Below are 17875 nucleotides of genomic sequence, written 5' to 3' on the forward strand. Positions count from 1 at the left end.
ACAGTAATTTTTATCAGTATCTCCAAATACGCCGCGCATTACAAAGTCAGATCTCAAAATTTAAATTACAATACAACTCATCTGAGATATTATTGAAGAAAACTTCAGAACAGTGTATGAAATGAGGGTTAATAGGAGACCTTTACCTCATCCTACAAACTGCAGAGAATGCAGAAAGACAGGTAAATAGTTTTACCCAATGGCAAAAGGATATAGAAGATTTCAATGAAGAAGAATGGATACGGGCATTGGAGATTCTACCTGAGATATCTCTCCCACTATCTCAGCAATTGACTCAGCTTTTTATTCAACATAGGGCCCATTATACCCCACAAAAAACGCTATGCTTGGGGAAAATATATAAAGAAGAAAGGGTTTATCCAGCGCACGACAATGAGAATGCCTGTGATATAATTCAGTTTGATATCATCTTTTTTGTTTCGATTGCAGTTTGTCCATATATGCTATAGGAAAAATTCAGGTGCAGGCCATCCCCAGAGCATATCCAAGGTACTCTGTTTGCAATGCAAAAGAGAGAGGGAGGGAGGCGCACATAAGTGCAATATTATAAAGTTATTTTAATAGCGCAAACATAAATGCACTTACAGAAATGGGCATATCTGTCAGGTAAAGGATCCTCCTTGAGGGGTGCCAGCAATCTGTTTTTTTTCCCAAGCAATCAGCTGTATTTTCTCACTGCACAGGAGGCTGTCTACAGGGCAAGAAGTGAAGGAGATCTCAGCTGCCTGGCTTGGATCATACAGGGGAAATTGGGCCATCCATTGGGTTGACCTCGATGTGTTGAGGAAAGAGAGAGACACAAAAGGCTTCCTTGAGGGGTGCCAGCAATCTGTATTTTTCTGCGTTTTGTGTCTCTCTTCCTTTCCTCTACACATCAAGGTCCGCGCACCAGATGGCGGAATTTCCTTTGTACGATCCAGGCAGCTGAGATCTCCTTCACTTCCTGCCCTGCAGACAGCATCCTGTGCAGTGAGAAAATACAGCTGATCACTGGGAAAAAAAAGGATTGCTGGCACCCCCCAAAGAGGATCCTTTACCTGACAGATATGCCTATGATAATTTCATCTCTCTTTTACACTAGTAGTTCTCTTATTCATATGCTTTGGCGTTGTCCAAAGCTTCATCAGTATTTGTAAAGAGTGTTTTCAACTCTGAACTCATTATGCTTCACAGAAATAATAGGGACCCCAAAATTTTCAATATTGGGAATAATCCTGGATGGAGAATTACCAGCAGAGATGTCCACTATGTGGCCTAGGTCCCTATATCTAGCATGTAAATTCATCCTACAAAAATGGATTTCTTCTGCTCCACTAACTCAAACAATCGGGGGAGAAACTATATATATATATATATATATATATATATATATATATATATATATATATATATATATATATATATATATATATATATTAAAAAGAGAAAGGTTAATGTATAAACAAAAAAAAAAAAAACGGTCCTATTGGCTTGATCCTAAAAACTCATTATATGATGGCTCACTTAGCAGAGAGGAAGGGGTGAGGGGCAGGGGAGGAGAGATGAGTTTGTAAGAGAAGGGATGTTGTTATAAGATCAAAGTAGACAAATAGGGTGGGAAAAAAACCCGGAGTGTTGGATGTTTTTGATCCAGGGCAATATTATGTATTGCTTACTGAAATCTAGTTATCCTAATCTGAGAGGTGTTCGTTTTGTTCTGTTGGTCTTGTTAGTCACTTTTTCTTCTTTTTTTTTCTTCTAACATATTTTAATTCATTTTTTTTTTCATGTATATCACAAGGTGAATTATTCCTCCTGTTTTTTTATTTATTTTTTTTTTTTTTAGGGGGATTCTCCCTATAATGTTTAAGATGTGGTTGTAGTTATCTTGTTTTTTTTTTGTCTTATTTTTGTATGGAATGAGCAATAACAAAAAAAAAAATCATATACAATAGCACTGCAGACGCTGTTTATCGTGGTTAGAGAATCGACCGATTCAAGTGAAATCTTAATATGTGTCGCCAAGTTAGCACTTTGTTTGTGCCTTACCACATATCTCTGTTCATGTCTGACTAGTAGCCCCATTCTGGATCTCAGCAGTTGTTCAGATACTGTGCTGACTTCATCTTGCTAACATACAGATAATTTTTTTTTCTTTTGATAAAAAAAATGGGAACAAAAGCAGAGCTGCTGCCCTAGATGATAAATCACAGGCTTGTCCACTGCGATCAATTCAGGATTCATTGAAAACTAATAACACACAATAGCAGTGATAGTAGAATGGCTAGGCAAGTTTTACGTGGTAGTTCCTAATCATAAGGCCCTTTCTTAACTCTCTAGAAATAAAGACAAATGGAGTGGAACAGCAGATGTTTTGATTTTAGTCCCGTTACAATATTTTACAAAATGCTACAACAGTTTACCAACTGATTTAATTTGTGACCTGCAGTTGATTTTAACATTTTATTTTACTGAAAAGAAAAAAACCAATAGGTACAATTTAGGGGCAGCCACTGAAGTTAAAAAGAGTCTTGACATCAGAGAATTCAGATGCCAAAGACACGACACAGTGCTTTGATGCAGCAAAGTGAATGCTTTGCTAAGAGATAGTATGTTTATAACAACTCTGCTCAATATGCCCTTTTCGGTACAAAGTATGGGTAATTTACAAAATAGAAATACAAGTGGAAGGCCCGTCACATTATTTACCTAAAGTACACTCTGATCAAAAATAGATTCTATTTGATGGATTCCTGTTGAAGGGCATGATGAAAACTTTTTTTTTATTGGTTGCTTGGAAAAATAGTGGAACGACTTTCAACCGTATACCTGGATACAAAAGAAGTTCACTACTGTACTTACCTTTTGCAGTTTATCTTTTAGTTTCAGGTTATACAGTTTAGACATAACTGATAATCAAATGAATTTCTCCCAGTTTGCATAGCACACCATGTTGTTCCAGGTAGGCAGAATTGTACACCTATCTTAAACTTTACCCATAACAACTTGATAAAAATGTTGTTCTTTAGCAAGAAACATACAAAATTAGTGTGCTGTAAAATTGCCTCCAGCATTGCTCCTGTTATTTTTGCCAGAAGCTGCCATTTTGCTGAAGCTCAGAGCCACTGAATAGTAACTTGTAAGCGGTCAGCAGATTGGCCTCTACAAATTTGGCACAGTGCCAAAAAATAGAGAGAAAATGAGCATGTGCACGGTGGGACAATGTATTACAGGATTTTATGCAGTATAGGAACTTATTTTTAATGTTTTACATATAGTAACTATACCTGAAAAGAGGACAGCCTAAAGTAATCTAGCAGGACTTATTTTTTTGGATAAAATTCCACTTTAACTCCTTTGGCTGGAGTCGGGCTTTAAGGGGTGACCTAATCCTTTAATTGTATTACATATGAATGAGCAATAATATGAACATGTGTATGGCAAAGACTGCAAACAAAGGTTTTTATTTGTGCGATTTCCCCTGCCCTGGTTTCCTCCCTCAATCTAAAAACATGACAATATTCAATCAGCTTTCATCCAAAATCACCCTCTGTAAATGTCTGTACATCTACAGTATTGAGACGACATGAATGTTTGTATAATGTGAAGGCTTCTGTGTACTCGGTCCTCTAAGCCGCACACAAATTGTGGGAAACGGCTGATGAGCTGCGGTCCAAAGAAGACAGCCTTGGCATACCTACCCCATAATGGGATTCTGATAACCCCTTTAAAAAAATGGAGATTCTCGAGAAAATGTGGCCGAAGACATACATTTAGGTTCTTCAATAATTTAACTCCTCATCAGTTTATAAACTGTAATTTCACAGTAGGACATTGATTATCTTCTACATCTACTATTCTTGGTAATACATGGCACCTGTTCATTTAATAAAAATGACCCAAGCATATTCAGGAAATATACACTCAGCGGCCCCTTTATTAGGTACACCTTGCTAGTTAATCGGGTTGGACCTCCTTTTGCCTTCAGAACTGCCTTAATTCTTCATGGCATTGATTTTTTTTTTTCAATTTTTTTTTTTTTAATACAAGAAGACCAGTATACAGGGATCAGAACAAACAACAGTATAGACAACAGTACAACTGTAGTTAAACAAACGGCAATATATCTATACCAATTCAGACAGAACGCTCATCACTAAGACTTCACCATTAGGTGGGCCTAGAGTGTAAGGCTATTTAGACACGTATGATTCCCACGGCCGGCACCGTCTCCTCTGGGAAGGGGTGTGGCCTGTCTAGGTGAGGGGAGCAGCGACGTGTCTGTCCCTGTAAATGTGGTCTTGCCTTTTTTCTTTTTTTATCCTAAATTCTCCCTCCAGGGTTTCCCCTAAAGTTACTAAAGAACCGGAATAGGTCCGCGGGGGAGGGGTGCAGCAGGGCAAGACGGGTCGGGTCATTAGAAGGGGGGGGATAAAAAAGGGGGGGGAAAAAATACAAATAGAAAAGGGGAGGGTGGGGAGGGAGGGTACAGTCATTATCCTGAAAAGGTTGTCAGTCAACTCTCCTGAGAGCATGGCCTTCAGTAGAATACTTGAAGGCATTCCATGCCTGCCACGTTTTAGAATATGTTTCCTGTCGGTGCTGGCTGGTGAGGATCAAGTCCTCCAGTCGGCTAATGTCATCCACTTTATGTAGCCATTGGGCGGTAGTTGGTGGGTTCGGGGATTTCCAGTTGAGAGGTATGCACGTCTTAGCTGCATCCAGAAGGTGCCGTATCACAGATCTGCCATATTTCCGGGAAGGTATATCCGTCACGTGGAAAAGAAAATAGGCTGGTGAAAACGGCACCACGCTGTCAGTGAATGTCTGGGTAATACGCTTCATGGCATAGATTTAACAAGGTATTGGAAACATTCCTCAGAGATTTTGGTCCATATTAACATGACAGTACCACGCAGTCGCTGCAGATTTGTCGGCTGCACATCCGTGATTCGAATCTCCCGTCCCACCACATCCCAAAGGGGCTCTATTGGATTGAGATCTGGTGACTGTGGAGACCATTGGAGTACAGTGATCTCATTGTCATGTTCAATAAACCAGTTTAAGAGGACTTGAGCTTTGTGATATGGTGCCTTATTCTGCTAGAAGTAGCCATTAAAAGAGAACAAAGGGATGGACATGGTCAGCAACCATACTCAAGTAGGCCATGATATTTGAACAATGCTCAATTGGTACTAAGGGGCCCAAAGTGTGCTGAGAAAATATCCCCCACACTATTACACCACCACCACCAGCCTGAACCATTGATACAAAGCAGGTTGAATCCATGTTTTCATGCTGTTTATGCCAAAATCTGACCCTACCATTTGAATGTCGTAGCTGAATTTGAGACTCATCAGACCAGGCAACTTTTTTCCAAACTTCTATTGTCCAACTTTGGAGCCTGTGCAAATTGTAGCCTCAGTTTCTAGTTCTTAGCTGACAGGACTGGCATCCTGTGTGGTATTTTGCTGCTGTAGCCCATCTGCTTCAAGGCTTGATGTGTTGTGCATTTAGAGATGGTATTCTGCATACCATGGTTGCAACGAGTGTTTATTTAAGTTACTGTTGCCTTTCTATCATCTCAAACCAATCTGCCCACTCTCTTCTGACCTCGCAGACATCAACAAGGCATTTTTATCCACACAACTGCAGCTCACTGGATATTTTCTTTTTTGAACCATTCTCTGTAAACCCTAGAGATGGTTGTGCATGAAAATCCCAGTAGATAAACAATTTTAGAAATACTCAGACCAGCCCGTTTGGCACCAACAACCATGCCACATCCCTTAAATCCCTTTTCTTCCCCATTCTGATGCTCGGTTTGAACTTTAGCAAGTTATCTTCACCACGTCTAAATGTCTAAATGCATTGTGTTGCTGCCATGTGATTGGCTGATTAGCAATTTGTGTTACCAAGAATTGAACAGATGTAACTAATAAAGTGGCCGGATAATGTATGAACCCCACATAATAGGATTCAATTGCTAAAGTTCAATTCAAACTGGCAGATTAGACCACAACTATTACTAACATCATAGAGAATTGATAAGTATTCTTTCCCTTGGGTGTTTCCACATTTTGTATTGTTATAACCTGTAATAACAATGCATATAACTGGCATTGTGTATCACTGTTCAAAATAAAATAGTACATAATGCTAAAGTAGAAAAAAAGTTTTCCAAGTTTAAAAACAAAAAAACGAACAAAATCAAAAGTATTGACTGCATAAGTATTCAACCCTGAAACTTAAGCGCTGTTACAACCAACTGCTTTCAAGTGTCACATGTTCCCAAAAATACACCTTCGTCTGGGAGGCACCAGTGTTTGTAAGCCCCTGTACACACGGTCGGAGATTTCCACAACCAAATCCGTCGGATTTTGTCCGTCAGATTTAGTCTGACGGATCTTGTCCGAAACTGTTGCATACACACGGTCGTACTAAGTTGTCGAAAAATCTGATCTTTCAGAACGTGATGACGTAATTTCGTTATGATGGGACTAGATTCAGGCTAGTAGCCAATAGCTTTGATGTAGGAATTTGATCTAAGCATGCGTGGCAGTTGGTCCGATAAAAATTCTCTACACATGATCAGAGTATGTCCGACCGGCCCAGTTGGTCGGGAAATATTTCCAACATGTTGGAAAATTGGGTCCGACGGAGATTCGGACGGAATCAGTCCGATGCATACCACACACAGTCGGATAATCTGACGACACGGTCCGCTAAGACGCATTCCGACGGATTCTCCGACCGTGTGTACGCGGCATTAGAGGGAAAAAAGGAAACTTTTCATTGGCATGGACTAAGAAACAGGTCAGCATTGAGGGCAGGATTGATTGGACTCAAACACAAGGCAATGCAAAACATAGGAAAACATAGTTTATTCTGCAAAGCACTGACTTTGTGGAGAAGGGTAACCTTCTAAAGGGATAGTGACCCTAAATATATGGTCAAAATGACATTGTAGTGCTTTGAAAACAAGATCCCGAACTTCTTAGAAGGCCCAAAGCCCATACCTAAACTCAACAGAGAATATGTGGCAGGACAAGATAACTGCTGTTCACTAACAGTCCCAAACCAATCTGGAGAGAATTTTTTCTCAGAAGACATGCAATGCTAGAAGGACTTCTACCGAATATTGGCTGAATAATATTCTCACAGTTGATATTGCCAAGAGAGATGCAGGAGTGTTTAACATTTTTTTACCAGGTTGTTTGTTATGCTCAAGCAAAATGATGATATTGTACTGGTGTGTGACCATTCCATATTTTACATGTAAAGACCATTAAATGTCTGTTTTTTTATTTATTTTTTATTTAACTTCTGTGTGACAATAAAAAAATATTTTTGCACCTTCAAATTGTTACATATGCAGTGTAAGGTCTCATTCATTCAGGCATAAGCATGTGTACATGCGTATGGAAGGCTGTATATGCCTGCATGGGATGTACAGGTGTTCTGTGCATCCGCATACAAGCAGTCCCATTCATGTCTATTGGGAAGCAGTGGCTACATGGACACAGCCGCAGGTCTCAATTTCTCAAACACAGTGTGCTTTAGGGGACATGCACCTGCACGACTGTCCAATTGGCACCAGCGGCTGTGTCCATGCAGCCACTGCATTCCATTAACATGAACTGGACAGCCTGCACATGAATGCATGGAACATCTGTGCATTCAATGCAGGCATAGACAACCTTTCACATGGGTATACACATTCTCGTGCTCGTGTGAACGAAGCCTTATGGCAGGAATACATAATAAGAATATCAGGAGAAAATTTCCGCTCTGCAAACGATCGGCCGACTTTCTACTCATTGATGCCCAGCAAGTAATACCCTATATCAATATTGTGAACGAAAAACACTGATTGAAAAAAATTGAAAAATTGTATTGTATCGTTTGCAAACGAATGATATTCTATTTGTTGCTGTGATGGTCGTCCGTAAAACATCTCATGAACATTATCACGCATGAGCGGAACTAGTAGATGACCCTACTTGTACATGAGACGTCAACACTACATATGAAATTGATTGCTCTTTTAAAGATTTTTTTTTGAGTAGTTAATGTTGGTGAGGATCTTGACCAATGAACACTGTTTCGTTGGTTGGTGGTCAAGCGATCGGCCGATTTTCTAACCCTGCATTTCTGCTATAAATCAAATGGTGTAATTCAAAAGATTTTAATTCCATGTTGTAACAGCACAAAATATGGTAAAAAAAAAGGAAGGGTAAAGGGAAATTAATATATGTGCAAATCACGTATATGTGTTACAGCACCTTTCCCACTTATTTTCCTGAAATACCCTTGATTTTGTTTTAATCTACTGTCTTAAATATGTATATTGAACCTGTTTGCATCTGTGGCATTACTTAATATATCTTGTAAACAGATTTATTAAAGAATCTAAAACCGGTTTACTAATCTGGAACAAATATAGCAGTACTTTCTTTACTAACTTGTGTGTGGGGGATGAGGGAAATATAACAGGACTTCATTGTAAAATATTTGGGCTTAAATACAGTTTTAAATGAAGCCAAGGGTGATGCAGTCTGGGCTCAGTGCCTGGAGTAAAACAGTCCATATGCTGAAATTTGTGCAAACTAACGAGACCCAGCCTTTGTTCACAAAATGTCTAGGTCTGAAACAGACAGACAGGCAGAATTATACTACCAAATCAGATGATAGCTACACTAATAACAGAACAGATGTATGGTCAAAACACAAATTGTACAGAAATTATGTTTTTTAATGGCTAAATAAATCAATATTGAAAAACTGACCAAATAAAAGGATGCCACAAATAGTTTTTAACACATATGAGAATAAAGAATATAGTATATACACATCACCTGCATTCTGTATGCTGTTATTTTGTGGGCTATTCCAGTAATAATACTGACAGGTATGAGCTTAGGAACGTTCAGCCATTACTCTGAACCCGCTGGAGCTATCCCGCCAGGAAGCCGTCAAAGGGACAGCCAATCATAGCAGTCTGAGATATTTCCAGCCCTGTATGTATACGTGCCCCCTGTATATATGTGGCTGGGCATTCCTCCCACACCTATGACTGGCTGTCCGCATGCTTCCTGGCTTCCTGGATGGATAGCTCAGGCGGGTTTGGACTCTGAAAATGCCTGAGCTCAACCCTAAATACGGATAGTAACACTTCTGGCTCCTGGCAAGGTCTCGTCTACTTCTAACATGAATTCTAAAAATAAATGCCTCAAAAGACAACAACAAAAAAAAAAACAGCCTCTATAGTCTTCTAATGAAGAAAACCAAAGAACAGACTCAGAATCTTCCCCTACACAGGCTGTGTCTATACAGTAACTCCCAAAAGACTGATTCAAGCTTACGGGGAAAATGACTGTACAGGCGAAGATTTTGGGTAACCAAGGAGAGGTACGCAAGTGCTTGGGGGGACTTTCTAGGTATAGTTATAGGGGCTAGGGAGGGTGGAATTTTTTATATATATATTTTTTTTTGGAAAGTGATCTTTAAAATACTCTCTAAATTACTGGAGTTGATTAAAATTGAAACCATAACAAGATACATATATAGATGGGTGTCTACCTTTCCTGTTTTGGCAGCTGGATTTTAGTCTTCCAAATTGTGGTACTGTAGCATCGGCACCTCCTTGAGTCCTCTTCCTCAACTTTGAGGCAATCCTGTTCAAACCACAAATAAATAATGAATGGCCACAACAAAGAAGTTAGCATTTTCTAACATACATAAATAAAATTTCTCTACATTTATTTGGAAGTCAGCACCTGTTATTTTTAAGTAAAATTACTAAATCTGGTATTTTTAATGCCTTGTCTATTAAGGTATGTTTATAAACCTCCTGGTGTTTCAAGGGGTTAAAACAAGAAAACACATTTATGGCTCAACATGTACAGGAGAAGATCGAGGAACATCTATAACAGCTATCGGCAGTCCGGCAGCCAATTTTGAGTCAAAACTTCTTTCTAAGTCCGCCGGACTTTTGGGAACAAAAAGTCAGCCAGAGCCCACACACGGGCGGATTGTCTGGCAGACTCTGGTCCACCGGATAATCCGATCATGTGTATGCGGCATTACAGCTTTTTACAACTCCAAAAGATAATTGGTGATGGGGGAGGAGAGCTCCAGCACACATCCTGTGAGTGACAGCCACAACTTTGCATGCTCCCATGCACTGTGAGGAGGGGGGTGTGTGTCTCTTCCCTCCAATCAGAGCTCAGAGGTCCCCTCATTGTGCTCTGCAGTGTGAGACATCAGATCCCCATCCCATATGTTTCAGAGCTGAGAGATGTAGTGTATATGCGTTTTGGAAAGCTGTAGAGAAGAGAGCGACGCAGATAAATAGGTACAGCCTATGTACGAAGTTTTGTTTCATCTCTGTAGTTAGTCACTTCAGTAGGTATGAATAATGGATTTCAACCACGTTAAATAAAAAAAAAAAGTGTAAAAGAAAATAATTTGTAACAAAACAAAGAAAATTAATAAAAAATGTAATGAGCATCCGTCACTTTATAAATATAAGCCCAATGCATACGGACATGTGTATGTAAACAGCAATTGTGCTGCAAACATCAGAGTGAGAGCAATAATTCTAGAACCATAAGTCATGATGACCCTGTAAAGGCTTTTAACCACTTGCTTACTGGGCACTTAAACCCCCCTCAGTCCCAGACCAATTTTCAGCTTTCAGCGCTGATGCACTTTGAATGACAATTGCGCGGGCATACAACACTGTACCCAAATGAAATTTTTATCATTTTTTTCCCACAAATAGAGCTTTCTTTTGGTGGTATTTAGTTACAGCTCGGAGTTTTTTTTTTTGCTAAACAAACAAAAAAAGATGCAAAAAAAAATAAAAAATCATGTTTAATAGTTTGTTATAAAATTTTGCAAACGGGTCATTTTTCTCCTTCATTGAAGTGCGCTGATTAGGCGGCACTGATAGGCTGCACTGGTGGGCACTGATGGGCTGCATTGGTGGGCACTGATAGGCTGCATTGGTGGGCACTGATAGGCTGCACTGGTGGGCACTGATAGGCATAGTTAAGGCGGCACTGATAGGCACAGATAAGGCGGCACCGATGGGCACAGATAAGGCGGCACTGATGGGCACAGATGGGTGGCATGGATGGGTGGCACGGATGGGCACTGATAGGTACCACTGATAGATGGGACTGATGGGCACTGATAGGTGGCACTGATAGGTGGCTCTGATAGGTGGCACTGCTGGGCACTGATGGGCGGCACTAATGGGCACTGGTAGATGACACTGATGGGCACGGATAAGTGGCACTGGGGTGCAGCACCTTTGAGGCAGATTGTGGGCACTGCTGGGTGGCACTGTGGGCACTGCTGGGACGCACTGACGGGGGGCACTTACTTTTTAAACATTTGGCACTGCAGGGGGCAGGTGGGCACTGGCAGGGGGCAGGTGGGCACTAGCAGGGCTGGCCGTGATCGGGACTGATGTCCCGATCACGGCCGCCGGTGATCGGCTTTTTTTTTCTCCTCGCGCTGTCAGCGCGAGGAGGAATAATAGCCGATTACCGGCTCCGTTATATCACATGATCAGCTGTCATTGGCTGACAGCTGATCACGTGATAAGGGGTCGGGATCGGGATCTCATGGACTCGCCGATCACAGAGCACGCCGCGCGCGCCCCTCAGGGGGCGCACAGGCCGCTCGTGCACGGGACGACGTCAATAGACCTAGTCCAAAGGAGATCCGCGCTGTAGCCGTCATTTGGCTATAGCGCGGATCTCAAGTGGTTAAAGTAATATACCAGTGTTTCTCAACTCCTGTCTTCAGGACTCACTAACAGGCCAGATTTTAAGTATTACCTTGGGAAAATGCAGACTAGAATACTGCAATCACTGAGCAGCAAATGATATAACCTGTGATGTATTTCAGTAAGCTTGCAAACCTAGGCATGATGGGGCGATTATGTCACACAGGGCGTGGCCTCCAAATTGTGTCATCGTGGGGCCCCACCCCATGACACTATAAGTCATTGCACACGGCAGACCCAGCATTACACCAGGAGATCGTGTTGAGTCAATATTGGAAGAAGAGCAGTGGGAGAAGACCCAGCAAAAGCGTGAGAAGACCCCGCAAACAGGGAGAAGACATAGCACAGAGGAGAAGAACCAGAGAGAAGAAGAACCGGCAGAGGGAGAAGGCATCACCAGAAGAGGGAGAAAATCCGGAGGTGCTTTAATAAAAATACTTTAAAAACCTGTGTAGTGTGTTTATTTTTGACACTTTTTTTTAAGGTGAATGGGTAGGGGTACGATGTACCCCATACTCATTTACATAGGGTGGGGGGTCGGGATCTGGGGGGCCCCTTGTTAAAGGGGGCTTCCAGATTCCGATGAGCCCCTGCCCGCAGACCCCAAAAACCACAGGCTAGGGTTGTCAGGAAGAGGCCTTTGTCCTCATCAACATGGGGACAAGGTGCTTTGGGGTGGGGAGGTGCAGAGCCCCCCCCTTCACAAAGCACCCACCCCACATGTTGAGGAAATATGGCTTGGTATGGTCCAGGAGGGGAGGCGCTCGCTCATCCCCCCCCTCCTGACCTGTGGGGCTGTGTGCCCGGATAAGGGTCTGGCATGGATCTTGGGGGGACCCCCACAACGTTTTTTTTTTAGTGTGGGGGTTCACCTTAAGATCCATACTAGACCGAAGGGTCTGGTATCGTCATTGGTGGGGGTGGGGGGGGGGGGGGCTCGTGCAATTTTTGTTTTACATTTTGGTGGGGTTCCCCTTCAAGATTCTGAGCACACAATGATCACCTTCATCTGACTTCTGGTGCGACTTATATTCAAATCAACAGGCTCCTATAGGGAACCATTGATTTTGAATAGAGGCAGAGAAACACTGGAGAAGGCTTAATGCTGTGTATACAGCATTAAGCTTCTTTAAACCGCGTTTTACACTTTTTACTGGCATCTGGCATTTTTACAGCTCTAGCGCTGGATCCTCAGAACGCGCTGGTCCTGGGTTTTTTTTTTGGGCTTAAAAAACACCAATGCCTGTTATAGCTCAAAAATGCCATGGTGTGTATGAGGCCATTGAATAACATGGAGTGGCCTTTTTAAGCTGCAAATAAATATCAAAACGCTGCTGTAAAAATGTCTGTGTTATTCTATCAAAAAATGGGTATTATATTGTTTTTTTTGCTGTCAGTTTAGCTGTGTTTGGAGAAAATAGAATTCTGTGTGCCCAGGATCTGATTAAACAGTTAGGCCGCGTACACACGGGCGGATTGTCTGCCCAACTTAGTCCGCTGAACCGTGTTTCAGCGGACAATCCGCTCGTGTGTGGGCTTCAGCGGACTTTTTCAGCGGACAGTCTGACGGACTAAGTCTTTCGGAATTTCCGTAATTTTGTCCGTCCAAACTTGGTTTCAGCGGACAGTCCGCTCGTGTGTAGGCAAGTTGGACGGACTAAGTATGGCGCATGCTCAGAAAGGATTTACACGGCCGAAGGTTGCATTGCAGTGTATTGGACGTTGTATTTCTAGTCCCGTCGTACGTGCTGTATACGTCATCGCGCAAGCTTTCAGCGGACTGTCTGTTCATCGTGTGTGGTCAAGTCCGTTCATTCAAAAGTTGAACGGACTGTCTGTCGGATTGTCTGACGAACTTAGTTGGGAAGACAATCCGCCCGTGTGTACACGGCCTTACACTCGTGTAAACACAGCACACCTCAACATGGCTAAACATATTTTAAAGCAGGAACATCTAAATGCAGGTATTGAAATAACTCATACTTTCTCAAAATGCAAAGTGTTCTGTGATTGGAGAAGGTGGATCCTGTCATTCATCTGCAGGTGCTACATTCACAAAATATTCTGCATTCTGGGAAAGAACAAATACTACAAATGGAGGAGGTGGATAGATGAGGCGGGCAATTGATGCAGCTGTTTCACATTGGCAGCAATTTATGCTAATCCTAGCAGTGCCTGAGGATTAGCACTGTAGGAGGGACTGGGCAGCAGTGGGGAAAAGTTTTCCTTTAGTATGCAGCCGCCAGCTGGACATGCTATACACTACATTACAGGTAAGTTATGTTCCTGGTACTGTGTAGCAAGAAACCCCCCCCCCCCCAAAAAAACTGGGAATCACCGTGGCTAAGTGGTTAGCGCTGCTGCCTTGCAGCACTTGGGCCCTTGGTTTGAAAATCACGCTATCTGCATGGAGTGCATATTCTTCCTGTGCTTGTGCGTGTTTCCTCTGGGTTTCCTCCCACACTCCAAAGAAATGCAGTAGGTTAATTGGCTCTTGTTTAAATTGGCTATAGTATTTATAAAAAAAAAGGACATTACTTTGATGGCAAGGACTAATGTGAATGTAAAGTGCCATGCAAATTCTTGGTCGTTATATAAATACCTATACTAAAAATAAACGAAACTTCAGCTTAATATTTATAATGTTTGTGCAGTGGCTCCTCTCAGCACATTGCGGCTGAGAACAGAATGCAGACTCTAGGAAAAGTCAATAACATTTAGCCACATGAATACCACTTATGGACCAATGTGTTCTTACTAAGAACTCCTGTTTCTCCAGTGACCCAAAAGCCTGCACAAAAAACGAACACAATTACAAAAACTGGAAAAGACCTAGGGGATTTCCATACAATATAATAATGAAATGTTAAAAGTATGAACAGAAATGAGCTTCAGAAAATCACTAGCTATCTGCTCTTTTTGGAAGGTAAGTAGGAAAAGTTTGAAAGTAAGTACAGACGGTGCCCAGGTTACAAACACAAAAGGGGACTGCAGGTTTGTTATTAAGTGGAATTTGTGTGTAAGTCAGAACAGTGCATTTTTAAGTGTAACTTCAGCCTATGCAGGGATGTGGGATGTTCTGGGCGCTTCTGGGCATGCAGTTATGTTATCTGGGGCTCTTCTGGCCATGCAGTATCTGTAGAACTGGAGTGTGGGATGTGTCCAGTGCTGCAAGATAGCTGCTCGGAGTTATCCAGGACCAGCATGGAGCATAAGCGGTCAGCATTGAGGCCCATTCGTAAGTAGGAGTCATTTGTAACTCAGGGACTGCCTGTACAAAAAGAAACCTCCTGCCCTTCGCACACTGTTGCTTGGTCTGCCATCTATTTATTTGCAATAGACTCCAGTAGTATACAACAAACCGCAGTGCAAATAGTATTAATTATCACAACAAATGAGTGCAAACAATGTGCATGCACCATCAAAAATAAAGTAAAATATAAATCAATCACTTTGTGTGTTTCAAACCAAATAAATCAAAAAGGTACAATGTCATATAAGCTAGAAAGCAGGTAGCTAGTGAAAGTCCAAGACAGACTAGAAAACTCCCAAAACAACACTTTCTTCCAAGGTGCTTCTGTGCAAGAATTTCTAAAGTGCTGTAGTGCTCCAAAATATCACACAGCGAACTGCGTTCCACAACTCCCCTTGTGCTTTTACTCACCAGATGGTATGGACCCCTTAACAAAACCTGCATGAGGGTCTATTGAGCTTATACTGGCGAGTGGGGTGATGTATATTCCTATGTAGTCACCACTCATACATGAAGGAAAGAGAATCCATAGTGTAGTAGGTTCTTGTTTATTATATACAGTAAAAGGTTAAAATCACACTTACAGTGTTCCAAACATTGTTCACTTTGTAAATAAATGCTTATAGCAGGGCAGTCGGCTTGCTCCAGGAACTTGTTTGGTTATCGTGACCTCGCATGCATTCCACCGCTCACCGGACGTGACGTCACTGAGGAACAGAAATCTACGTCTACGCGTTTCGCCCCTCCCACATGGCATTATCAAAAGACCAAAAGGTATATATATATGGATTCTCTTTCCTTCATGTATGAGTGGTGACTACATAGGAAGATACATCTCCTTGCTCACCAGTATAAGCTCAATAGACCCACATGCAGTATTGCTAAGGGGTCCCTACCATCTGGTGAGTAAAAGCAAAAGGGAGGTATGGAACACAGTTCACTGTGTGACATTTTGGAGCACTACAGCACTTTAAGAATTCTTAAAAAGGACTTTTTGGACTTTTCTAGTCTATCTTGGACTTCCACTAGCTACCTGCTTTCTAGCTTATATGACATTGGACTAGTTGATTTATTTGGTTTGAAACCCACAAAGGGATTGATGTATAGTTTATTGTATTTTTCATGGTGTATGCACACTGTTTGCACTTTAGTCATTTGTTGTGATAATTAATACTGTTTGTGCTGTGGTTTGTTATATACAATTTGATTAGAAAATGAACAGCAGCAACAGGAGAAGGGATAGGCACAGGCTCATTTAGCGCAGCTTGGATTGCATTTACAATAGACTCCAGTAGCCTGCTTTAATGAAATGGAGTTTAAAGCAGTATTAAACCCAAAAGCAGACATTTATTATTTTACAACTTGCCAGTTCCGGGATGTGATGACTACATTCATTTTCTTTTTTGGCCCTGCATGTGAATCACGCAGGAACCGCACCGCATTCTTCTGCATTTCACATGCAATTCAGTGTGGGGCGATTTAAACCCATTTATTTTTAATGGCCTCAAATTGCACCAAAGAGATACAGGCACCTTTTTTAGAGCCGCACAGCAACCAGACCACATTGCCGTCACACTGCTTTTGCGACGTGTTTGGGGTGTTAACCTTGTATTGACCCCCGCAGCACATCACAAACACAGCACGATTGCAAGGCAGTGCTGGATAGGCACAGGGATCAATGTGTTTCTCACACCGCATATGTGTGAACCTAGTCAGTAAGTCTGTTTTTCACAAACTCAAGCTCTCCAGCAGTTTCCAACAGTCTCAGTTTACATGGTTGAGACAAACCATTCAACACTGACAGGGGTGTATAACATGATCAGCTTTTATTTATTCATACAAAACAGTTATCCTTAAAAGGAAAACAAATTGCTGTAAATGATTAGCTGGAGTTTGGCTTTAATTTGTTAGTGCATCTAAATCTGCTAATACATTGAACACTACCCCTCCCCCCAGACTGACAATTCTGCTGTCAGCTGTGCCTCCTGTGTTGATTCTTGTTCAGTTGTAGCTCATTAATACAGCAGGTGTGTTACTGGCCAGATCACCAGAGAAAAAAGCCAAAGAAAGGAAATATGATGCAGACACCGCCTCCAATGATTGGTAAGCTGCAATATAATATACTTTTGATTTCAGTTTAATACTGCTTTAACCACTTCCCGACCGCCGCACGACGATGTACGTCGACAGCATGGCACGGGCAGGCATATGGGCGTACCTGTACGTCCCTGCCTTCCCGCGGGTCGGGGCCCGATCGGGCCCCCGCCCGGTGCCTGCGGCGGTCGGTATTCGTTCGGGAGCGATCCGGAATGAGGGGGCGGCCATTCATTCATGGCCACCCCCTCGCGATCGCTCCCGACGAATGAAAATCCTTCGTGACATCACTTCCTCTCCTGTAATGTAAACACAGGAGAGGAAGTGATGTAATCTCTCCTCGTGTCGGTCTTTTTCGTTCCGGCACGGAGGAGAGAGGATCGGTGAGTTGCACCCAACACTACACTTACAGTAGAACACGCCAGGCACACTTTTCACCCCCCTGATCCCCCCCCAATCACCCCCCAATCACCCCTGCCCCCCCAGTCACAGTGACACCAAGTGCATTTTTTTTTATTTTTTTTTTGCATTGGTGTCATTTGTGACTGTAATAACTGTTAGGGCAGTTAGGGTTAGCCCCCTTTAGCTCTAGGGTGCCCCCCTAACCCCCCCAATAAAGGTTTAACCCCGTGATCACCCCCCGTCGCCAGTGTCACTAATAAGCGATAGTTTTTCTGATCGCTGTATTAGTGTCACAGGTGACGCTAGTTAGGCAGGTAAGTATTTAG

The 17875-nt window shown here is 42.2% G+C and overlaps 1 protein-coding gene across 1 annotated transcript in view; it reads right to left on the reverse strand.

Annotated features, from left to right (window-relative positions):
- Positions 1-17875, reverse strand: part of SLF1 (SMC5/6 complex localization factor 1) — a 187256-nt gene that overhangs the window by 14102 nt on the left and 155279 nt on the right. Inside the window, exon 15 of the mRNA XM_077462392.1 lies at positions 9583-9677. Coding sequence (XP_077318518.1) covers positions 9583-9677 — 95 coding nt within the window. The remainder of the gene's footprint in view (positions 1-9582; positions 9678-17875) is intronic.

This window comes from Lithobates pipiens, unplaced genomic scaffold (assembly GCF_037356315.1).
Source record: "Lithobates pipiens isolate NorthernLeopardFrog02 unplaced genomic scaffold, aLitPip1_a1.2 Scaffold_3, whole genome shotgun sequence".
NCBI classification, from domain to species: domain Eukaryota; kingdom Metazoa; phylum Chordata; class Amphibia; order Anura; family Ranidae; genus Lithobates; species Lithobates pipiens.